This window comes from Suillus subaureus, assembly GCF_016647635.1.
Source record: "Suillus subaureus strain MN1 chromosome Unknown BJ212scaffold_20, whole genome shotgun sequence".
NCBI lineage: Eukaryota > Fungi > Basidiomycota > Agaricomycetes > Boletales > Suillaceae > Suillus > Suillus subaureus.
In genome coordinates, this window is record NW_024538576.1 from 490,868 (window position 1) to 514,037 (window position 23,170).

The 23,170-nt window shown below is 47.6% G+C and overlaps 6 protein-coding genes across 6 annotated transcripts; 5 read left to right on the forward strand and 1 right to left on the reverse strand.

Moving 5' to 3' along the window:
- Positions 1-363: 363 nt before the first annotated feature.
- On the forward strand, positions 364-2,748 carry BJ212DRAFT_1361619 (aldehyde dehydrogenase domain-containing protein). The gene is made up of 11 exons (XM_041335921.1): positions 364-408; positions 459-781; positions 838-851; positions 904-1,104; positions 1,159-1,262; positions 1,314-1,364; positions 1,417-1,444; positions 1,498-1,867; positions 1,914-2,082; positions 2,135-2,532; positions 2,581-2,748. Exons 2-11 carry the CDS (start codon positions 663-665, stop codon positions 2,627-2,629), a joined length of 1,503 nt encoding a protein of 500 aa, XP_041192045.1. The 5' UTR covers positions 364-408; positions 459-662; the 3' UTR covers positions 2,630-2,748.
- A 3,119-nt stretch (positions 2,749-5,867) lies between these two features.
- Positions 5,868-7,715, forward strand: BJ212DRAFT_348473 (uncharacterized protein). Its single transcript, XM_041342981.1, has 3 exons — positions 5,868-6,526; positions 6,590-6,995; positions 7,058-7,715. The coding sequence occupies exons 1-3, from the start codon at positions 6,334-6,336 to the stop codon at positions 7,647-7,649; spliced, it is 1,191 nt and encodes a 396-aa protein (XP_041192046.1). The 5' UTR covers positions 5,868-6,333; the 3' UTR covers positions 7,650-7,715.
- A 788-nt stretch (positions 7,716-8,503) lies between these two features.
- On the forward strand, positions 8,504-10,463 carry BJ212DRAFT_1361635 (uncharacterized protein). The gene is made up of 4 exons (XM_041335922.1): positions 8,504-8,691; positions 8,745-9,400; positions 9,456-9,867; positions 9,927-10,463. Exons 2-4 carry the CDS (start codon positions 8,881-8,883, stop codon positions 10,147-10,149), a joined length of 1,155 nt encoding a protein of 384 aa, XP_041192047.1. The 5' UTR covers positions 8,504-8,691; positions 8,745-8,880; the 3' UTR covers positions 10,150-10,463.
- A 2,771-nt stretch (positions 10,464-13,234) lies between these two features.
- Positions 13,235-14,468, forward strand: BJ212DRAFT_1432092 (uncharacterized protein). The gene is made up of 3 exons (XM_041337701.1): positions 13,235-13,472; positions 13,536-13,944; positions 14,007-14,468. Exons 1-3 carry the CDS (start codon positions 13,280-13,282, stop codon positions 14,446-14,448), a joined length of 1,044 nt encoding a protein of 347 aa, XP_041192048.1. The 5' UTR covers positions 13,235-13,279; the 3' UTR covers positions 14,449-14,468.
- Positions 14,469-15,261: 793 nt separating this feature from the next.
- On the reverse strand, positions 15,262-16,053 carry BJ212DRAFT_348616 (uncharacterized protein). The gene is made up of 3 exons (XM_041342982.1): positions 15,597-16,053; positions 15,434-15,544; positions 15,262-15,373 (listed from the first exon to the last, which is right to left on the reverse strand). Exons 1-2 carry the CDS (start codon positions 15,907-15,909, stop codon positions 15,435-15,437), a joined length of 423 nt encoding a protein of 140 aa, XP_041192049.1. The 5' UTR covers positions 15,910-16,053; the 3' UTR covers positions 15,262-15,373; position 15,434.
- Positions 16,054-16,242: 189 nt separating this feature from the next.
- Positions 16,243-18,736, forward strand: BJ212DRAFT_1273911 (cytochrome P450; the record flags this gene model as incomplete). Its single annotated transcript, XM_041331122.1, has 8 exons — positions 16,243-16,736; positions 16,783-16,937; positions 16,987-17,102; positions 17,154-17,361; positions 17,481-17,711; positions 17,822-18,083; positions 18,263-18,406; positions 18,661-18,736. 8 exons carry the CDS (start codon positions 16,243-16,245, stop codon positions 18,734-18,736), a joined length of 1,686 nt encoding a protein of 561 aa, XP_041192050.1.
- Positions 18,737-23,170: the final 4,434 nt, after the last annotated feature.

Here is a 23,170-nt window from a genome sequence, read left to right on the forward strand (position 1 = left end):
TGAGAAGGAAACGTCGCGGAGGCAGGCGATCGAAGGCCATCATCTAGCTGAGATTGAGAGGAATCAGGACTTATTTTGGCGTGTCTCAGGCCCAGGTGTGGGCAGCCCTAGAAGCTGGCTGGTTCTTTTTCATGACAGTTCATTTGCCAGTCAAGGGCGCAAATTAGATGCCTAAATGTACAGCGTTAGCCTGACTTGCTATAGCAACCCTGTGATCTTCGAGCTCACATGCATGGGCTTGACGCTTCTTCACATATGGGTAGATACTAGATAGAAGCAGGTCCTCCATTAATCTAAAATTAGCATCCCCACCTAACAGCCACTGCCACCTCAATCCAGCTTGCTCGCAACCTTGATTAATGTTTGATTTGCACTCTCGCAGTTGAGGTATGTTTGACCTTACAGCTGGTATAGTTGCAGGCGCTGGCATTACACCCTAGCTAATCTCTCTGTTCTAGGTACTTGATGTCATAGCGTTGATTCACACTCCCGCTGAGTTAGTCTCTAGCGCACATGAGCTTCCCTAAAGATGCTGCGATGAATTTGCAAATACCAAGCCTTTGGCCGATGAATCAATATTCAATGATGGCCCTTGGCAGTGTCTGTAACGGCACTCCGCTCTTATATATACACAACTCGCGAGATATCAATCTATTATCACCATGCCCTCTACATTCACTCACGAGTTCAACGCGTCCGCTTTCAAGGGAAAAGTTTCCTTCAACACCGGCCTCTTCATTAACGGCCAGTTCCTGGATGGATCAGACAACACCACCATTGAGTATGATCTACACTTGTCACTAATCGATCACTTCCTACTGATCTCAACAAATTTAGCGTCATCAACCCCAGTACGTTCTGTTGACTTTGATATTCACCATCTTACATGAACTCGATGCACAGCAAATGGAAAGATGACAACGTCAGTGTCCGAAGGTACTCCCAAGGATGTCGACCTTGCCGTCGACGCTGCACAGACAGCCTTCGATACCATCTGGGGTCTTCATGCGCCCGGTGCTCAGCGTAGCATTTTGATGTCAAAGCTTGTTGCGCTCATGAAGAAAAATGCTGACGAGCTTGCTGCTCTGGAGGCATTGGACAATGGTTAGCACATGGTCCAATTAGCAAGCATCTGAATTGTTAACCAATACTCGCCAGGCAAGACTTTCAATTGGGCAAGAAATGTTGATGTTGCTGGTTCAATTGATTGTATTCGCTACTATGCTGGTTGGGCTGATAAAATTACTGGTCAAGTACAAGAGGTCTGAAGCTTTTCGACAATCAGCTTCGCTCATTTGCTGACAATTGAGCAGACTACCGAGGATAAGCTCACCTACAGTCGCCACGAGCCCATTGGTGTCGTTGTAAGCGCACTTTTCGCAGCTCCCAGATCCTCCTCTTATACCCGTTTAATAGGGTCAAATCATCCCATGGAATTTCCCATGTGCGTTGATATCAGTCGTTTGAAGTGTCATGCACTCACTCTTCCCTTCGCAGTGCTCATGATGGCCTGGAAAATCGGTCCTGCTCTTGCATGCGGCAACACCGTCGTTCTAAAACCTTCAGAGTTCACACCCCTGACCGCCATCCGAATGTGCCACCTTATCAATGAGGCTGGCTTCCCGCCTGGAGTAGTCAACGTCGTTACTGGTTATGGAAACACTGTCGGTAATGCCATCTCTTCGCATATGAAGATTGAGAAGGTCGCCTTCACTGGCTCAACCCTTGTTGGTCGCAAGATCATGGAGGCTGCAGCGAAGAGCAACCTCAAAAACGTCACCCTCGAGCTCGGTGGAAAGAGTCCAAACATCATTTTTGACGATGCAGACATCGAACAAGCTGTCAACTGGGCTGCATTCGGAATCTTGTGAGTATAGCATGCTGTCATGCAAACTACACTTATATTTCACCAGCTGGAACCACGGACAGACGTGTACCGCAGGTTCGCGTATCTACGTGCAAGAAGGCATCTATGACGAATTCTTCAAGCGCTTCATGGAGAAAACTCGGTCGCTCAAAGTCGGCGACCCATTTGCCCCCGACACTTTCCAGGGTCCTCAGGTCTCAGAGATTCAATTCAACGTACGTCGTGAGATACTTCCGTAACAATTCATCTGTCTCATGCATGTTACAGCGTATCATGTCTTACATTGAGTCCGGAAAGGCGGCTGGTGCCAAGGTTGAGATTGGTGGTGAGCGTCATGGAAGCGAGGGTTACTTCATCAAACCCACCATCTTCACCAATGTCGACCCATCGATGAAGATCGTCCAAGAGGAGATTTTCGGTCCCGTTTGTGTCGTTATCAAGTTCAAGGATGAGGAAGACGTGATCAAGCAGGCAAATGACACATTCTACGGTCTTGCTGCTGCTGTTTTCACTCAGAACCTGAACCGTGCTATCAACACCGCGCACAGACTCAGGGCTGGAACTGCATGGATTAACTGCGTTAACTCATTCAACTCCAATGTACCGTTCGGTGGTTTCAAGCAGAGTGGGATCGGTCGCGAATGCGGTGACTATGCCCTAACTAAGTGAGTGTTGCGTCCATGATATATTAGCACAAACTCATATGCTCTCAGTTACACTGCAGTGAAGGCTGTCCACATCAACCTTGGCCACAGGATGTGAACTGGAGGAAATGAAATATAACTGGGCGCAGGTTTGAGCATAATACACGTGTAGGATCTTGAAATCTCATTGTGTTTACTATCGTGTTACAACAATTGATGCATGTTAGTTTCGAATTCTCATCAGCGGAAGATATCAGGAAAGGTTCAGAGAACAAAACATAGCGCACTCGAATAATTAGAACTTGGGCCTTGATAGCAAGAACTTCGGGGACTCCTCTGATTTCACCATTCCCGCTTTGACTGGCTGCTGTAAGTCTTAACATAGTATTTTCTATTAATTGGACTGTGAAAAACAAGTACGCGATAAACTAACCGCAGCATGGATGGGCGGTTTCAGGCGAGGAGTCTGTATAGTCCATTGAGGTTTCTACATAGGATGATCGAGAAATGGACGACGAACTCACGAAAGCGCGAAGGGCACAAAGCCCCCAGCAAAGGCAATCTAGTCATAAATGCACGCTAATCGTACCGCACATCAAGAACAGAAAGTCCACTCATTTTTGAACGAGATATTCCAAAAACGAGCCAGCTATAGGGGTAGCGAAAAGTGCAAGACGAGTCTGGCGTTCGAGATGAGCAGACAAATGATCAAAATAACAAGCGACCACGAACGCCATCCTCGTCCGTGTCGTCTGCCACCTGCCACGCTGGCAGAACACGGTTCTGCTAGCAGGTACTGTCAGTACTGCCAGCAGAACTGATTCAAATAGTCCTGCCTAGCTAAATCATTCTGCCAAAGCGAATTTCGGCCAAATTATTTGTCACGAGTATAAGTGCGAGTGATCTTCCTACCATTCATTTCATCCCAAAGAGATTTTTGGACCATCTCAATAGTTCATACCACCTTGTACAAACAATGCGTTTCTCCTTTCTCAGTGTTATTGTTGCGCTGACAACATCTAATGTCTGTCAGTGCGTGTGCGAAAGATGGCCAGCCTTGCATCGGTAAAATTAACTGCTGTGATAGAGAGGCGTCCCATCACCACTTACCGTCTATGCCTCATGTATATGGCGTTATGTATTTTTCGGAGGAAAGGCTGCCACATGAATGTAAGTGAACATGAACAGTTCGATCGAAATGTGGCTGTGAAAGCATTTGGATATGTTGCATGTGTGCATGCCATTGAGGGATGGAAAAGGGCAGTCCTGAAATAGTTTATGAACGCATGTGAGCGTCATACTAATATACTCACCTCGTCAGTATCTCCATGTAGCGGCTCCGCACGCTCAACTCCCCGGCTCGTTTGGAGGACAAATATTGGGAGGTTTCAGTGACTAGCAGTAAGTTTAGTCGATGCACACGCACTCACCGTTTGGGGGCACCGCAGCATTTTCACGATGCTCAGGAGGATCGTGGCCTCACATCGATTGAAACACTGTCAAAAAGTTTGATTCATTCTGCCACCTGGCACGCTGGCAGAACCGCTTCAAAATAGTTCTGCCTACAACACTAGTTCTACCTAAATCATTCTGCCAAATAGCATTCTGGCAAAGTTATTTTTCACGAGTATAAGAGTGAGTCATCTCCCTACCATCCACTTTACCCCAAAGAGATCTTTGGACCACCTCAACAGTTCATACTACCTCGCACGAACAATGCGTCTCTCCTTCCTCACAGTTATTGTTGCGCTGATGACATCTATAATGTCCATCAGTGCGTGTGCACACGACGGCGAGACTTGCACCAAGGACGCTGACTGCTGCCTGGAAATGCAGTCCTGCGTTACCTTGGTTAGTAGGAGTAGTTGGCTCTGCATCACTTTCACTTGACGACTCACCCTTTTGGCCCCCTTAATATCAGACGGATGGTAGTAAGATGTGCTACTAGTATACTCCCCCGGCCTTGAGCACAAATGAAGGGACCGGTAAACCCACACGTAGCAACACACTGGTGGGTTATGTTTCCACTTTCGTATCGGTGCTATTGTTGATAGAATAATACGCAGTTCACTGCTGATTGAGAAATAGATAGACGTAATGCAAAGTGAATGAAGTATTTGCGCACTTGTTGGTTTTTGTGTAAACAGAATCCGGGCTTGTAATCCGAAATGGTTTGACCACATCACGGCACATCATCTTCGATTCAGCTACAAATATTAGAATAAGGATGAATGACGGCTACAAGACCATCTCGTTGTAAGGCTGGTAATGAGCTCGATGGGGAACGGTGATCGATCCAAGCCACTTTGGCAGAGTAAACACGTTTGAATGCGCTGAGTTGTAGTTGGGACTTGAGATGGACGATATGTTGCTTGGATCCGAGCGGGGAAAATACTAGGTGTGATTCTGCTATCGAATCCGAGAGTATGCGGCCAGACTATATACATTTGCTGGCTCGGTCATTTTTCGTGTAGAACGGGCAGTAAGGAAATGCTGCGCCACCGCTGCGGTATTTGCCGCGACGTTCCCACTGCATCATAGTACACGTCCGACTCATGTCAATGTGATCGTTCGTTCGGTTTGTCAATTTTAATGCTCGTTTAAATATTGATGTCAATGCAGGTGCGAGTATGCCCAAGCCCTCGACCCGTCAGTACAGCGATGACAGCAAAATTCAAACCGATCAAGACGTCAAGTACAACCAAAGTCTATTGTCAGCTCTCTCCAATCGAAACGTATATTTCAACTGCCGTCAGTGATATCGATGCATGCACGTGTGTATGAGCGCCAGCGCTTGCCGTGGATAAATTGATGACGCAAGTGGAAGTTCGGGCGCTCTTACACCTGCGGCAGAGTTCAAAGGTCAGTTACATGCTCAGACTCTTTGGTCAGGCGGGACTAGCATGCAACCGATGTTTCATAGGATGGACAATGACCCATGGGTTCTTTGCATGAACGGTACATTCATACTCTACGTCAACGGCAAGCCATTGGTCAAGGGCCACTATTACTTCCGATGAACTTTGGCGCTTCCGAAGCTGACCCATGGACATGCCTGTTATCGGAGGCGGACTCGGAGATAGAAGATCAAAGTGAAGATAATGGACTATCGAATGGCGTCGCCATGCCTCAGTTGGTTTAGTTCATTGTCCAGCTCGTCCCCCCTTACACCCAGAGCCATCCAATAGCCTTCAACTTGAAATCGACACTCTGGCCGTCACCACTCCAACCTGCATTCCGTATGGCTGAACAATGATGATACTATCCAAGCTGGGCAAATGAATGTATGTCTCGAATCTCGTCGTCAGATTATTATTTTTTGACAAAAAACATTTGTTGTCCTTTGGGGTCGGATATAGCCCGGTCCACAGGAGCTTACCCTGGCCTATCTATCATTGTCGGACTTAGCGCTTTCATATCATGACACGGTATATTTAGATTCCCTGTGGCCTCGAGGCATGCACGAGTGCATGAGCGTCAGCGCTTGAATCTTGCTTAACACGTATGAATTGATGCACGTTGCAACCCTTCAAAAGAGGACAGAATGAACAGACCCTATGCCATCAACTTTACCATGGCCCTCCTACTCTGCGCTGTCCTCCTCTGCGTTCCGTTTGCTCGCGCTTCGCTCCCAGGTCTCAACGATCCCATATCCTTACACTCAATGCCAGCGATTGTCCATCCTGCAACACCAGGACATTGTGGGACATTATCTCGAGTTGTGGCTTAACTTTGTTTGCGTGCACATGGACTGCCATCCATCCGGACATTCCGGGTAAGAAAGAGGGAATAATTGATGCTGCCTTTCGTCGTCTACTCCTCATGCTTACGGCATTTCTGGCCCCTGAATTCGTGGTCGCCTGGGCCACATGGCAGTTTTTAAATGCTCGCCAAGTTGCGAAAGCCTTCAATGAAAATTTTGGTTTGCAACGAGCCCAGCCCCGCGGCTACTGTCGAACCATGCGGCAGAAGCTGGTAAATATGTTACTTGGTGGAAGCACAAGTTTAGACGATGGTCAGTTACATACTCGGACTCTTCAGCGAGGAAGAAACTAACATGAAACTGATGCCTTGACAGGATGGACAGAGACGCACGGGTTCTTTGCCTGGATGGGTGGATTCGTGCTCCACGTCGACAGTGAGCGGCGGACTCTTACACCCAAAGAACTTCTGGACTTTGTTCAGGCTGGATCTGTGGAGATACCTGCCATCACGGAGGCAGATATAAAAGATCGAAGCAAAAGCGATCTGCTATCCAAATGGGTCGCCATTATTCAGCTTGTGTGGTTCGTCATTCAGCTCATCGCCCGTTACATCCAGAACCTCCCAGTAACACTGCTTGAAATCGACACCCTGGGTGTAGCTGCTCTGACCTGCATTTCCTATGGCTTCTGGTTGAATAAGCCGAAGGACGTACGATTTCCTCATATTGTTCATTGGAAGGACCCAACTGCTCCTCCACCACCTGGCAGCTTAGACAGCGAGTACGTCATTATCATCAACATTCCTGGTAGAACTTGTCCTGATTTGCCTGCATTCTATGTAGCAAAGAACATGGCACATTGTCAATCCTTCGGCTACTATTCAACTACAGGACCCAACGGTCTGGTGGCTTGACTCGGGAAAAGATCATGGTCATCATTGGATGCATCAGTGGTATGGCGTTTGGGGCGATACATTGCCTGGGCTGGAATTTCTTGTTTCCGAGACACGCAGAGCAGATATTGTGTCGTGTGGCTTCCATTGGGATACCATACGTATTTTCAGGAATTCTTCAAGTTCCTATTCTCCTACATTTTCTAGAAAGGCTGCTGCCATCGGAGTCGATCGACGGACAGACATCGGAAAGGCTGCCATTGGAGTCGATCGACGGACAGACATCGGAAAGGCTGCCACCAGCGTTGGTCGACGGACAGACATCGGAAGGACTGCCATCGCAGTCCATTTATATCTACAACCAGATGTTACTCTTGCTGGATATTCCGCAGGTTGTTCCAATTTCATCGCACATCATGTTCCTCTATATTCCTGCACGTATTTCAATAATTGTACTCATGTTCCTGAGCTTACGATCACTTCCTCCTGGCACATATGATACAGTAGCTTGGACCGAGTTTATTCCACATGTAAATTTGTAGTTTAATTACAATTGCTGTAACAGAGTATAGTAACTTGCCTGAGTCTTCATCGATCGCTGTTGAAATCGAAAGTGCGAGTATGACTCGATCAAGTTCAAACTTGATAATTAACAGGCCACTGTTCTACTTACATACTACACGAGAAACGCTCGATCCATCGAAAGGCTGCGACCTGAATGAGTGAACACTGAACGGTGAACAGTTCCATCAAAACGTGAATACGACAGCATCTGGACACACTGCGTGTGTGCATACCATCGAGGGATGGAAAAAGAGTGTCCTAGAATAGTTTATGAACACATGTGAGCATCATACCAATCTACTCACCTCGTCAGTATGACCGTGTAGCCATGGCTAACCATACATGCGACAGAGTTTAAATGTCAGTTACGTGCTCAGACTCTTCGGTCAGGCAGGACTAACATGCAACCGACACGTTTACAGGGTGGAAAATGATCCACAGGTTCTCCGCGTGGATGGGTGAATTCACTACGTCAATGGCAAGCCATGAGTCATTTATGCTACCCATGAACTTCCGCGCTTTGTTCGTAACTCATTCATGGACATGCCTGTTATGTGAGGCAGAGATAGAAGATCGAAGTAAAGGTGGTGGACTATCGAACAACATCGCCATGCTTCAGCTTTTGGGGTTTGTTGTCCAGCTTATCGCCCGTCACGTTCGATCTTCCCTCGCTTAACATATATACTCTGGCTATAAGCGCTCTGCCCTACATTCCATATGGTTAGACAATGATGGTATTATCCAAGCATGTCCTACGTTGGAGTGGGGGACCCCTAGGCGAGGTAGCAGCCGGGTAGCACCGTAGCTTAGTCAGCCACTCAGTGTCCTTCGGGCTTTGTCGTAGCGTAGTGCCCAGCACCATTTTGCCTTGCTCGCGACACGCAGGCCCACAGTCGCAAATACACCGCTCAAACGTCTCATCGCCAGACTTACCGCATTGCACGTGTACCGTGACACCGTATATTTAGATTCCCTGCGCCATCAGCGATCATGATGGCCTCGATGCACCTGTGCATGAGCGTCAGTGCTTGAACCCAGCTTATCACAAATGAATTAACACACTTTCAAAACAGCGGAATGAACAAACACCATTATACATGAGTATGAGGACTAGCGCATGAACCTGCCCCATCATGCATGCATTGACACACGTGGTTGCACCCATCGAAAGAGAGCAGAATGGACAGATGATATGCCCTCAACTTCGCCATGACCTTCCTATCCCGCGCTGCCATCTTCTTTCCTGCTGTTTGTATATCACTCCTAAGTTTCGAGGTTACCTATAACCTTATACTCAGTGTCATCGGCCCCCCATCCTACGACACCTTGAGGGGCATTCTCTTGAACTGCGGCTCAACTTTGTTTGCGTGCACATGGACTGCCATCTATCCGGACATTCCGGGTATGGACGAGGGGGTAGTTGCTACTACCTTTCGTCATCTGCTCTTCATGGTTATTGCGTGGCTCGCCCCTGAACTCGTGCTCGCCTCTGAACTCGTGCTTGCCCCTGAACTCGTGCTCGCCCCTGAACTCATGCTCGCCCCTGAACTCGTGCTCACCTGGGCCTCATACCAATCTTCCTGTGCTCGAATAGTTGCAAAGGCCTTCAATGATGCCTTTGATGCGCAACACGCCCAGCCCCATGGCGATCATGGAGCCATATGGCAGGGCGAGCTGGCACTTATGCTACTCGGTGATATCCCAGACTCAAGCAGAAGTTCAAGCGAAAGTCATTTACTCTCTTCAGTCAGGCAGAAACTAGCGTGAAACTGATACCTTCACAGGATGGACGGTAACGCATGGGTTCTTCGCATGTATGGGTGGATTTATGCTCTACGTCGATGGTGAGCCACGGGCCACTCTCACATCCAATGAACTCCTGCGGTTTGTTCGTGAGGGATCTGTAAAGATGCCTATCATCACGAAGGCAGACATAGAAGACCGAAGCAAGAGTGATGTACTAGCTAGATGCGTTGCTATTCTTCGGCTGGCGTGGTTCATCATCCAATTTACGGTCCGCTACCAATGGGGCCTCCCAGTGACATTGCTTGAAATCGACACTCTGACTGTAATTGTGCTGACCTTCCTTGTCTATGGCTCGTGGTGGGAGAAGCCAAAGGACGTACGACATCCTCATATTGTTCATTGGAATTCGGACGTAACTGCTCCCCCACCACGTGACAGCTTAACCCACGAGTACGTCATTGTCATCAATTTTCCTGGCAGAACTTGCTCTGATTGGCCATTCTATGTAGAAAAGGGTATAGCCCATTAATATTAAGGCTTGCGTCTCTACTATTCGACCGCAGGATTCGACAGTCGAGTATCTCGGCCTGGACTGTGACCAGTTTCTTTGGTCGTGGATGTGTCTATGGGATGATATTTGGATACTTTCATTGCGATACCATAATGGAATTGAATGTCTTCTTTCCGAGCCACGCGGAGCAGATATTGTGGCGTTTGGCTTCCATGGGATAGTATGTTTGTGTTTACCGTTAGCGGTGTTGTTCCTCTGTTTCCGTCTGGCTGGATATTTGGACATACTGCCTGCAGCGGTGTACAACGTATTATTGAACAAATCCGAACATTCACTTTCAGCTAAATTCATGGAGATACTTAGAATTCTCGTCATGTTATACATTCCTATGCGTATTACAATGATTGTACTTATGATACTGAACTTACGATCACTATTTCCTTTCATATACTAGTATACAGTGCCTGGTTATTCCACACAGGTCTGGTCAATTCTAAAATGTCGTTGTCGATGTCGAACTTGACCTTATTGCCATCCTCTCGTAAATTACATGCGCGGACCCTTTTGAGCAGGCAGAGTTCCAGCTATCGGTTCTTGAAGCGGGAGCAAATTGAAAGAGTGTAAGACGAATCTGACGTTGGAAAAGTCGGAGTGCACATCTACACTCGTATCCTCCCAACGCCACTGTCGTCATCAGCCATCTAGCAAGTCTTTATAACATGCGCTCTGTTGGTGAGTGCGGGGCGATAAACACGTGTGGCGGGATAGATGGCCGCTCGGAACGCTAAACGCAAAGAGCTATCGCTGGAAAGACGACAGAGAAGAGACATACAGTGGTTCGCTTTGATGGCATTTATTCTCCATCCAACGGTGGCCGCACAAATATGGATAGATCGTGCACAACACGCACAGGTCACAATGGTGTGTGGATGTGAGAGGGGTCTGTATAGTCCATTGAGTTTTCTACATAGGACGATCGACAAACGGATGGCGAACTTACGAAACTGTCAAGGACAAAATGCCTCGAGCAATGCAAACCGATTGCCATAGGGACCCAAGTTTGAAGAGAACCAAAGGCAATCTGGTCATGAATGCAAGACACCACACGCTAGTGGTACCACATATCGAGAACAGAAAACTCACTCATTTTTGAACGAGAGATCATCCGAAAAACGAACGAGCTATCGGTTCTTGAAGCGGGAGCGAAGAGTGCGAGACGAGTATGGCGTTAGGGAGGAGTACACAAATGATGAATTTATAGCAGTTCATCCCGAACATCATCCTCGCCAGCGTCGTCAGCCATCCATGATACATTAGTTGCATATGTCAAATTTCCGGGAAAGTCGAGGCTAACGTGCTCATTGCTAAGACGTCTAGCGTTGACTCCAAGGTAGGCCCAGTAAAATGAATGTCATATGGAGTCGCTAGTGTTGATTAATCTACCAGGGTATGATGCTCGTGTATAAGCTCAAGTCCAGACAATCGAATACGACCCGTGTCATTTGACCCGCCACTTTCGGGATACGAGCAAGTCAAATCCCAGCTTTTGGGTTTGAAGGCAGAGCTCAGGAGGGTCTTGGTATGGTGCGTTTTGACAACCTTTGCTTTCAGTCAGTCTTATCTTTGACAGTCATACATCTATATACTATAGCTCGAAGCTCTGCCCTCAGCACTAGAAGAAAGGAATGATTTTGACAGTCCGCATGTTCTGAAGGCTGAGCGTCTTGCATTCAACCTGGCATAGTCTCGCTAATCGTTTCCGCAACACTCTCGATCAAACACTCCTCATGGCGTGGGCGCAACCAGACTCGTATAGAATGGTCCGGCCCCTTTGTTCGCGTCGTTTTCGTATCGTTTGCACTATGAAATGCATCGGATTCTACATTTTGTCTTCATGTGCTAATGATGAGTGCTACGAGCATCACAGGATGTTTTGTGCCCTTAGATCTTGAAACGATTGCGTCCTATGACCGTATTACGATGGGAGCTAGTCTGAGACTACACTTTGAAGCCACACACATTACTGGTGTACAACTCAATCTACTGTTGTTCTTGTTGTTCACTCACAACTCTGCTAGTTGGGGAGACGTAGATTTCATCGCAATTCTTTGTGAGCCTTACTCGTGATGGATAGTGCGGCGCGCCTGAAACACTCAGGTACGTCACACTGGAGAAGACCGCGAGACATAGGGTGCAACAGAAGTCTATTACATAATATCAACTCTCTTCAATCGAAACGTATATTTCAATTTCCTGTGCCGTCAGTGATATCGAGGCATGCACGTGTATGAGCACCGGCGCTTGAACCTGACTAGGCCTGACTTACCATGGATAAATTGATGACACAAGTGGAAGTTCGAGCGCTCTATACCTGCGGCATTGTTTAAACGTGAGTCATGTGCTCAGACTCTTCAGTCAGGCAGGACTCGCATACAACTGATGTTTTCATAGGATGGACAATACTGACTCATGGGTTCTTTGCATAGATGGGTGGATTCGTACTCTGCGTCAATGGTAAGCCATTGGCTAAGGGCCACTATTACTTCCGATGAGCTTTGGCGCTTCTGAAGCTCAGATCCATGAACATGCCTGACATCGGCGGCGGACTCGGAGATAGAAGATCGAAGTAAAGTGATGGACTATCGAATGGCATCGCCATGCTTCAGCCGGTATAATTCGCTGTCATGCTCATCACCCGTTACGCCTAGAACCATCCGATAACCTCGCTTAAAATCGATACTCTTGCTGTTACCGCTCTGACCTGCATTCTGTATGCCTGGACAATGATGATACTATCCAAGCCGGGCAAATGAATGTATGTCTTGAATCTCATCAAATTCCTTATTAAAAACATATTTGTTGTCCTTGGAGGTCGAAGACCATATGCCCGATTCGCGGGGGACTTACATCCGCTCATCTATCACTGTCAGACTTAGCGCTTTCATATCATGACACGGTATATTTAGATTCCCTGTGGCCTCGAGGCATGCACGAGTGCATGAGCGTCAGCGCTCGAATCTGGCTTATCACGTATGAATTAATACACGTCGCAACCCTTCAAAAGAGAGCAAAATGAACAGACGCTATGCTCCCAACTTTACCATGACCCTGCTACTCTGCGCTGTCCTCCTCTGCGTTCCGTTTGTTTGCGCTTCACTGCCAGGTCTCAACGATACCCATATCCTTACATTCGATACCAGCAACTGTCCATCCTGCAACACCAGGACATTGTGGGACATTATCTCGAGTTGTGGCTTAACTTTGTTTGCATGCACATGGACTGTCATCCATCCAGACATTCCTGATAAGGATGAGAGGATAGTTGATACTGCCTCTCGTCGTCTAGTCCTCATGCTTACGGCGTTTCTGGCCCCTGAATTCGTGGTCGGATGGGCCGCATGGCAGTTTTTAAATGCTCGCCGAGTTGCGAAAGCCTTCAATGATGAACTTCGTGTGCAACCAGCCCAGCCCTACTGCTACCGTCGAGCCATATGGCAGAAGCTGGTAGTTATGTTACTTGGTGGAAGTAGAAGTTTAAGTGATGGTCAGTTACATAGTCAAACTCTTCAATCAGGCAGAAACTGACATAAAACCGATGCCTTGACAGGATGGACAGAGACGCATGGGTTCTTTGCCTGGATGGGTGGATTCATGCTCTACGTCGATGGTGGGCCGCGGGGCATTCTTACGCCCGATGAACTCCTGCAATTTGTTCGTGACGGATGCGTGGAGATGCCTGCCATCACAGAAGCAGATATAAAAGATCGAAGCAAGGGCGATATGCTATCCAAATGGGTCGCCATTCTTCAGCTAGTGTGGTTCGTCATCCAGCTCATCGCCCGTTACATCCAGAACCTCCCGGTAACACTGCTCGAAATCGACACCCTGGGTGTAGCTGCTTTGACCTGCATTTCGTATGGTTTTTGGTTAAATAAACCGAAGGACGTACGGCTTCCTTATATTGTTCATTGGAAGGACCCAACTGCTCCTCCGCTGCCTGACAGCTTAGACAGCGAGTACGTCATTGTCATCAATATTCCTGGTAGGACTTGTTCTGATTTTCCTTCATTCTATGTAGCAAAGAACATGGCACATTGTCAATCCTTCGGCTACTATTCAACTACGGGACCGAACTGACTGGTGGCCTGACTCCGGACAAGATCACAATCATCATTGGATGCATCAGTGGGATGGCGTTTGGAGTGATACATTGCCTGGGCTGGAATTTTTTGTTCCCAAGACACGCAGAGCAGATATTGTGGCGTGTGGCTTCCATTGGGATACCATTTACATTTTCAGGAATTCAACTCCCTATGCTTTTAAATGTTCTGGACGGGTGGATATCTTTCAGACCCCCATTCTCGCGGGTTAATACTCCAATTTCAGGGTACATCGCGGTCTATTACATTCCTGCACGTGTTTCGATAATTGTACTTATGATGCTGAGTTTACGATCACTTCCTCCTGGCACATACGACACAGTAGCTTGGTCCAAGTTTATTCCACATGTAACTATGTAGTTTCATTACAATCGCTGTAATGGTAACTTGCTTGAGTCTTCATAGATCGCTGTTGAAATCGAAAGTGCGAGTACGACTTGGTCGAGCTCGAACCCAATAATTAACAGGCCGCCGTTCAACTTACATACTACACGAGAAACACTTGATCTATCCACCTGAATATGAGCGAGTCCAGTTCCATCGAAACGTGGCTACGACAGCATCTGGACACGCTGCGTGCGCGCATGCCATCGAGGAATGAAAGAACAGTCTTCATATTATGCACTTCTCTCGATGACTACAGGGCGATAAAAATCCGTGGCGGGATTGATAGCGGTTCGAAACGCTACGAAAAAATTATCACTGGAAAGACAAGAGAGAAGAGACATACGGTGGTTCGCTTCTATGATGTTTATTCTCTATCCAACGATGGCAGCACGAATATGGACAGATCGTGCACAGCGCATGTGGGTCCCAACAATGTGTGGATGCGAGGGTCTGTTGAGCTTTCAAAAGACAGTCGACGAACAGACGACAAACTCACGAAACTGTCAAGGACACAAAGCCTCCAGCAACGAAAAACCGACTATCATGGGACCCAAGCTCTGGAGAGAACCAAAGGCAATCTGGTCATGAATACAAGACGCCACATGCTAGTCGTACCACATATCAAGAACAGACGACTCGCTCATTTTTGAAGGAGAGATTATCCCTAAAATGAACGAGCTATCCGTTCTTGAGGGTAGTGAAGAGTGCGAGACGAGTATGGTGTTGGGAATGGGTAGACAAATTATGATATCATACCCAACCATCCCGAACACCATCCTCGTCGGCGTAGTCAGCCGTCCATAAAATGGGTATTGTCCCACCATATGTGGGGCACGTTCTGATGAAGAATGTTGACGTTGAGGTCGATGCATGACGATGAAAATGTCCCCTCGAAACGCTGAATACGAAAAATTATGGCTGGTAAGGTCAAGTGGGGAAGAGACGTACGGCAGCTCACCTTATTCCCTACACCGGTAAATTACTCGGAGGCCACGCGAACTTGGAATGATCTTATATGATAGCGGAATCCCAAGTAAGAAACAGATGAATGTCAAAAGCGGAGAGTAGGCTGTGATAAGTCGAGTTCACTAGGACAGTCAAGCGATGCACAACAAACTCACGGTGTTCAGATAGATGTGGAGATATAAAGCCTCGATATAAAGCCACAGTTAATGACGAGGATGAATTGAGCGAGCCATATATAATGATACACATCATTGAAACTCGCAGACAAGGCTGTAGTGCATGTGATCTGAGTACAAGTGTTGTCCAGCGGCACTCGGAGCATTTGTACCAATATTGATGGTCTGTCTGATTCGAAGTAACTTGGATGAGGGGGTGGATAGATTGAGAGGTAAAACCTGGATACGTTGTCAGTCGATTTGCGAATGCATGGGGGTTTATATAATGAATGGAAATCAACGAAACAAACATCAAGGAGGATCAGGAGGTGTCCAATCAGAGTCGCGTTTTGGCATCCAATGCACCATAGTTGAATCAGGTCTTACGCAGATCGGGACGGGAGATTTGAGTTTGAAGAGATGCATATGATGAGAAACGGAATTAGGGAGACATTGTATTTCAAGCTAATACCGCATCTCATCACAGCACCATTTAGTTTCCGGGGGGAGTCGGCCCTGCGCGTGGTGCCCTCCGCTCAGTAAGTCAAACGCCCTTCCAAATGGACGCACCTCGAAACCAAGTTCGAAGCCTTCGCACGTGATGATCCATCATATAAGTCGCCGCGCATCGAATGGAAGTCGTTCAATGGCGTTGACAGGTGCTTTACTCCTTGCACTCCTCGCACTCCTCGCATATTCCCGCCTTACTCGTCCACCCTTCCCCCCAGGTCCAAATCCCCTCCCAATCATAGGCAACATCCTCGACCTCACTCCAAAAGAACTCTGGCTTACCGCATTCAAATGGGCACGCACATACGGACCCATAACACACATCCGCATATTCAACCAATCCCTCGTATTCCTCAACACCCCAAAAGCCGTATTCGACCTCTTAGACAAACGCGGGTCTATTTATAGTGATAAACCGCACCTCGTCATGGCTGGTGAGCTTTGTGGCTGCAAGAATATGGCAGCATTTACTCCCTATGGCGACCGTGCGAGGAGACAGAGGAAGCTCATGCAGAAGGCGTTTGGCCCTGCCGTTATTCCTAACTATCACGGCTTGATGCAGATGGAAAGTAGACCGTTTTTGTCTAGGTTGGTTAGCAGTCCCCTTCAGTTCCAAGATCATATCAGAAGGTCTGTCTCCCTTCCGGTCAACGACGTGGTCTCATATATACATTAGATACGCAGGCGGACTCACCCTTCTCGTCGTATACGGCCACCAAGTAAAATCAAACGACGACCCCTTTCTAAACCTCGCAGAAGAATGCGTAGACATTCTTGCGAATCGTATCGCAAGCGGAGGTGGGATATGGCCCGTCGATATCTTTCCAGCCCGTCAGTCTCTTTTCTCTTCTGTTGTCCAAACTCACCTTTTCCGTTCTAGTCAAACACCTCCCTGTGTGGTTCCCCGGCGCATCCTTCAAGCGCAACGCCCAAATCTGGAAAGCGAAAATGGAAGAATTCGTAGACCGCCCATACGAATTCGTGAAAAGCGAAGTCGTGCGCTCCTCCTTCTCCTCCTCGCAAAAAAAACGAATAACACCCCCACAGAAAAAAGGAACCGCCCGACCCTCATTCGTATCCACCCTCCTTGAACCTCCAAAACCCTCCTCCTTTGACGAATCTTTTGACTCCACTACCACCGACGACGACGGGGCATTCTCAGGCGACCGCGACTCCTCCTTCTCATCCGACAACGCAAATGACACCGCTACAGACGACCATGACATCCGATGGACAGCTAATTCCATGTACTCAGGTACGTCCCCCTCCCCTTTACGTCGCACATTCACATCACGCTGACCACAATCAACGCAAACCTCACCGGTCACCACCCACACCTGGAAAACTCACTCACCGGGAATAACTCACCAAAAGCCAGCATCGATACAACCATCACAACTCTCTCCCATTTCATCCTCGCGATGGTTCAGCACCCCCATGTACTCCGACGCGCGCAAGCAGAACTCGATGATGTCCTTGGATCGAGGGGATCGGGCTTACCATCGCAAGCAAAGCGCCTACCCACATTCGAAGATCGCCCAAAGCTTCCGTACTGCGATGCGGTGTTCACGGAGACGCTTAGATGGGGTGTGCCTGTTCCGCTTAGTGAGTCGTTCTGTGTTGGATCGGGTTGGGGCTGATTAGTGCCCTTCAATCGCTCGTCTTTCCATCTACTTCGCCATCCATCACGTCGCTTACATACAATGCCACTCCAGGCCTCCCACATAGATTAACACAACCCGACACCTACGAAGGCATGTACATCCCACAAGGATCACTCGTATTCGGGAACATATGGGCTATCATGCGTGATCCCAGGTTATATCAAGATCCAGAAGTGTTTGAGCCTGGGAGGTGGTTAGCGCGTGATGCGATCGTGGATATGGAAGGTAGAAGGGATTTGGATGTGGGTGGGGAGGAAGAGGAGGCTGGGAAGGAAAGAGATCCCAGAGCGTTTGTGTTTGGATTTGGGAGACGGTGAGTGAATTTTTGATTTTGATTTCGGGTGGCGTGGTGTTTGGGGTTTCTTGATATGGTATCATCTTGGCATCTCGGCATCTTCTCATTCATTTCTCGTTTCTCATTCATCGTCTACTCCTCAACATCGCTGTTTCATTCCTGTCATTCTAACCACCCTAGAACTAACATACCTGCAGCCGCTGCCCAGGAACCCACCTCGTCGAATCTTCAGTATGGCTCTTAATCACCAGCATGCTCGCCGCGCTTGATATACGCAAAGCGAGGGATGAGAGGGGCGCGGAGATCGAACCTGTTGTTAGGTTTGAGAATTCTGTTTTTAGGTGCGTGTTTCGATTTTGTTTTTGAGTGCGTTTTTTGCTTCGTTTTTACCTGGAGCATACCTGTGTTTTGGGTTGTTGGCTCAGCACGATCCGAGGATGCGCTTTCGTATATGTTTTCTGCATCACGCGTTCTCACCACACTCTGTTTTTGACTTTCCGTTCCTCTTTCTCCTCTTTTGCTCCCTCCCTCCTTCTACCTACCCCACCTCCATCCCGGCACCCACAAACGAGCGTTAATAATCTCTCTCCTACAGAACCCCAAGCCCGTTCGTCTGCGATATCCGTCCTAGGAGTGAGGAAGCGCTGAGGTTGATTATGGAGGGGGAGTAGCTCAGTGTGTGGTGGGTGCGCTGATTCCCAACGCGCGGGTTAGGATGCTGATTATGACCGTGCTAGAATCCCGTACCGACTGACGTGGACTGCGCGCGTTCTTGCTAGGACCTGGAGCCTCGTGAATGAAAAAGTATAAAGTATCATGTCATGTCATTATGAAGCTCGTATCGTTCGTATTCGTGTATTGTAACTTACTTGGGTCATTTTTGGCGAGGACTAAATAATGACAATGAAGAAATACTACAAGGTTTTTGGTGTTTCTCCAGTGTCATTATTTAGTTAACCTTTCTGTATCATGCTGGGGTGGGGGCCCTTGGTAGTAGTAGGCAAGGGGCGGAGTAACTTAGTCAGCCACTAGCACTCAACCTTCAGACTTTGTCGTAGTGAGTGCTCTTCACCATTTTAAGTTATTGCCTTGCTTACGACACGCAGGCTCATGGTCGGGGATACACCACACTCAAGGGTGAAATTACTCGAAACACTCAAATCCAGATGAAGCACTTGTCATACAGCGAGGGCGAACCAGTGACCACCTTGACAGTAGTACGTCGTAGTAAACTTCTGTGCGACATCTAACCCCATCCATCCCTCCGTAGTGCCATGTCAAGCCTACCCATGCCGCGTCAAACCTCAATATTCAATCACATTCAAGCCTCATCCACGCTGCGTTAAGACCGCGTCAAGCTCAATAATCCCGCGTCAAGGCCGCGTTGAACGTTGAACCTCACTCAGAGTCGTACGTCAATGTCAATGTTGCTCAGTGCCACACGACCGCGCGTGTCAAATGATCTCAGCATCCCACTCATGTTACGCTCGGTCGAGTTGTGGTTTGAACACATCTTGTGTCAAATACCTATTGCGATACACTAACTTTTCACCGTATAATCTGGTGCATTTGTTCAACTTGTTTTGTTGGATACAATTCCGAGTCTTTCTGTCTATCGGTTTCTTCAATTGATTACTAATATACCAGAAGATGTGGGTGATCTCATTCTCAATAAAGTGCGAGTACCTGGGCCTGGACGATGGATATGAACGTCGCAGTGTGCAATTGAATTATCATATATCAAAGGCCAAAGATTTGATTGATGCAGACTAAGGATTGGGTACGCACGCACCGCTAAAATATATCAACAATGCATATGATGAAAGTTGGCAGTAAGCCCTCCGCAATTCAGTAGGGATCTAGAGCTATGTGATGTAAGGGCGCATATCCGCCGGACTCGGTTGCCATTGTGTCCACCACGTAATGTTATGTTGTTTTGTTCTGGATCTATCCTGTTCTTGCTTGTGCAAGGTCGGCATCATGCGATGGCTGTTTCTTTGTCTCCTCCTGTTCGCATTTTTTTCGTTCTTGCAGCCGACCGAGGGGAAGTCCTTGTAGGGTCAAAAGGACGATTAGAGATGCATCAACTAACCAAGTCACGACCAACCGGCACCGTGGTTAAGGGAATTCAGGGGCAAGTACTCAAGCCTGAATCATAAATGGTACAGTCTCTGAGTCAGGCGCATAAACACCCAGCGCTTCTGACCCCCCAGCTCCCTAAGTAAACAAGGGTAGCAAATCCGTGTCTGTTTTTACATGATGACCAGAGGAGATAAGTTTTTCCTGAATTCTCGTCATGCAGATTGACCAACAAACCAAATTACTGTCATACCTGAAAATCGTCGCTCGAAGTACCGGATAGCAATGGGAGAAGCAGTATCGCACAAGCACCTCGACAACAGGACCCAGGTGCCGGTGGTTCTCACTTCTGTTCTTCCAGCTCCTTGCATAAGTAAATGAGTGAAGTGACATCGAGCGCAGCTTGTAAACTAACGTTACTGTGTGCCTTGAGACCATGGACAAGAGTTGGCACTAGCTTAGCTTATTACGAATGAACGGAGCGGATAGGTTCTGCCTAAACTCTCGTCGTGCAACATTATTCGCCATGGGTAACCATTCTGATGACCCGTATGCTGCCACAACACTAGTAAGCATTATCTTTCGCAATAGTATAAAATCGACTCACCTCCCTCCACTTCAAAGAGATTATTCAAGCTCCTCAGCAGACACACAAACAATGCATTTCGCCTTCCTCGCCGTTATTGTTGCGTTGACAGCATCTATGTCTGTCAGTGCATGTGGCCCACACGGCGCCACTTGCCAGGTCAACACTGACTGCTGCCTCAAACAAGATTTGACCTGCTCTCCAACTGCGGTAGGGGTAGTTTGCTTTGCATACAGTTTCCACTTCTTGGCTCACCTTTTGTGCTTTGTAAAATTAGGGATCAGGCCAAATCTGCGTTTATAATCCCCACAAGTGAGCAGGCCGATTTACACGTTGGTAACACCAACACATTTGTGAGTCGAGTCATATTTCCGCTTTCGTATTACCAGTGCTCAGGCTGTTGTTGATCGAACAATCTGTAGGGCGCTGCTGATCGAAAATGGGTAGAGGCGATATTGAGTTAAAGTAGTACGTGACATGAGTGAATGAAGTATTTGCGTACTTTAGTCTCGGTGGAAACAGTCTCATGGATCGGCTATAAGTCGAATGGGTATCAGCTAAAGCCGTGTGATTTAATCAGGTTTATTACTCGTTCACTTGACAAGGCATGCAGCCGTTCATACTACACTTTCTCATGTCAGTCTCGTTTAAACCGTCGGGTTGGAACTCGACAAGAGAAAGTAAAAGAATGCATACATACCTGTAATTTTGTGCATTGACCACGCATATGAGGGTGAGGACCAGCTGCGAGCACTGCCCTAAATAACTATGAGTGATGAATATCAATAAAAACCTACATGGTATAGGATGGAACCATTGGTCCGGGACTCCAACTCATCAATGAGGTAAATGTGATCTTCAGCAGATATGCGGTATTTCTCCCTAATGGAACTTTTGAAATACCGTGTATACACGTGGCTCCGACTTGAACCTCAACAAATTCACGAGGGAGGCTCAAGCGCATCGTGGTTTAGATCTAAGCGCGTGCCACTACTGTGGTGCCGTTGCTCGGATCCGATGTATCAAGGTTGTTTCGAAATTTTGAATTTTAGTCGTGAGATATTTTTCACCTATTTGTAATGTGACCTTCCATTTTTGGTAATACTGCCCCCAATACCTCACCCGAAATTACTGTCGAGCTCACTGTTGAGGACAGCGAGCTCAAATATACACTCAACCCTTCACTTTCACTTTTGTCAATAATTATTTTTTCATACATCGTCATCTTCTCATTCGTTTTTGGTACCCATCAGCATTTCTCATTCATCATCTTACACCACCCTGTCATTCCTATCATTTCATCCACCCCAAAACTGACCTACCTACAGCCGCTGCCCAGGAATACACCTCGTCGAATCTTCGGTATGGCTCTTGATCACCAGCATGCTCGCGACCCTTAATATACGAAAAGCGAGGGATGAGAGGGGCGTGGGGATCGAGCCTGTTGTCACTGGTCAGGTTTGAGAATTCTGTTTTTAGGTGGGTTTTTCAATTTTGTTTTTGAGTGCATTTTTTGTTTCGTTCGTTTTTACTTGGAGCTTACCTGTGTTTTGGGTTGTTGGCTCACTACGATCCGAGGATGCGCTTTTTTGCGCTTTCGTATATGTTTTCTGCATCACGCGTTCTCACCACACTCTGTTTTTGAGTTCTTTCCGTCCCTCTTTCTCCTCTTTTTCTCCCTCCCTTCCTCCTTCCACCTACCCCACTCCATCCCACCTCCATCCCAGCACCCACGAACGAGCGTTAACCATCTCTCCTACAGAACCCCAAGCCCGTTCGTCTGCGATATCCGCTCCTAGGAGCGAGGAAGCGCTGAGGTTGATTATGGAGGGGGAGTAGCTTAGTGTGTGGTGGGTGCGCTGATTCCCAATGCGCGGGTTGTGATGCTGATTATGACCGTGCTAGAACTCTCTACCGATTGACGTGGATTGCGCGCGTTCTTGCTAGGGCCTGGAGCCTCGTGAGTGAAAAAGTATACAAGTATCATGTCATGTCATTATTCGTGTTCATGTTCGTGTATTGTAAATTACTCGGGTCGTTTTGGGCGTGGACTAAATATTGACAATAGAGAAATACTACAAGATTTGTGGTGTTTCCCCTGTGTCATTATTTAGTTAACCTTCTGTATCATGCTGGAGTGGGGGACCCCTAATAGTCTTCAGGCTTTGTCGTAGTGTCCGAGTGTCTTCACCATTTCAAGTTCTCGCCTTGCTTGCGACACGCAGCTCGTAGTCGGGGATACACCACACTCAAGGGTGAAATTACTCGAAACACTCAAATCCAGATGAAGTACTTGTCATACAGTGAGGGTGAACCACCTTTACAGTGGTACGTCATAAACTTCTGTGCGACATCTAACTTATGAGTGATGGTGGACTTAATATTAATATGGTATTCGTACATCTGCATTAAGCCCCGTCCGTGTCACACGTCCGCCCGA

Excerpts from the sequence above, each read along its gene's own strand:
- BJ212DRAFT_348616 (XM_041342982.1), bottom strand. The coding sequence starts at position 15,909 with ATGTTTGTTTCGTTGATTTCCATTCATTATATAAACCCCCATGCATTC. Across the intron at positions 15,545-15,596 it reads TCCACATCTATCTGAACACC|CCTACTCTCCGCTTTTGACA; the intron begins GTGAGTTTGTTG and ends GACTTATCACAG.
- BJ212DRAFT_1432092 (XM_041337701.1), top strand. The coding sequence starts at position 13,280 with ATGCTTACGGCGTTTCTGGCCCCTGAATTCGTGGTCGGATGGGCCGCA. Across the intron at positions 13,473-13,535 it reads AAGTAGAAGTTTAAGTGATG|GATGGACAGAGACGCATGGG; the intron begins GTCAGTTACATA and ends ATGCCTTGACAG. Across the intron at positions 13,945-14,006 it reads CCTGACAGCTTAGACAGCGA|CAAAGAACATGGCACATTGT; the intron begins GTACGTCATTGT and ends CATTCTATGTAG.
- BJ212DRAFT_1361619 (XM_041335921.1), top strand. The coding sequence starts at position 663 with ATGCCCTCTACATTCACTCACGAGTTCAACGCGTCCGCTTTCAAGGGA. Across the intron at positions 1,105-1,158 it reads TCTGGAGGCATTGGACAATG|GCAAGACTTTCAATTGGGCA; the intron begins GTTAGCACATGG and ends AATACTCGCCAG. Across the intron at positions 1,868-1,913 it reads TGGGCTGCATTCGGAATCTT|CTGGAACCACGGACAGACGT; the intron begins GTGAGTATAGCA and ends ATATTTCACCAG.
- BJ212DRAFT_1361635 (XM_041335922.1), top strand. The coding sequence starts at position 8,881 with ATGACCTTCCTATCCCGCGCTGCCATCTTCTTTCCTGCTGTTTGTATA. Across the intron at positions 9,401-9,455 it reads AAGCAGAAGTTCAAGCGAAA|GATGGACGGTAACGCATGGG; the intron begins GTCATTTACTCT and ends ATACCTTCACAG. Across the intron at positions 9,868-9,926 it reads CGTGACAGCTTAACCCACGA|AAAAGGGTATAGCCCATTAA; the intron begins GTACGTCATTGT and ends CATTCTATGTAG.
- BJ212DRAFT_348473 (XM_041342981.1), top strand. The coding sequence starts at position 6,334 with ATGCTTACGGCATTTCTGGCCCCTGAATTCGTGGTCGCCTGGGCCACA. Across the intron at positions 6,527-6,589 it reads AAGCACAAGTTTAGACGATG|GATGGACAGAGACGCACGGG; the intron begins GTCAGTTACATA and ends ATGCCTTGACAG. Across the intron at positions 6,996-7,057 it reads CCTGGCAGCTTAGACAGCGA|CAAAGAACATGGCACATTGT; the intron begins GTACGTCATTAT and ends CATTCTATGTAG.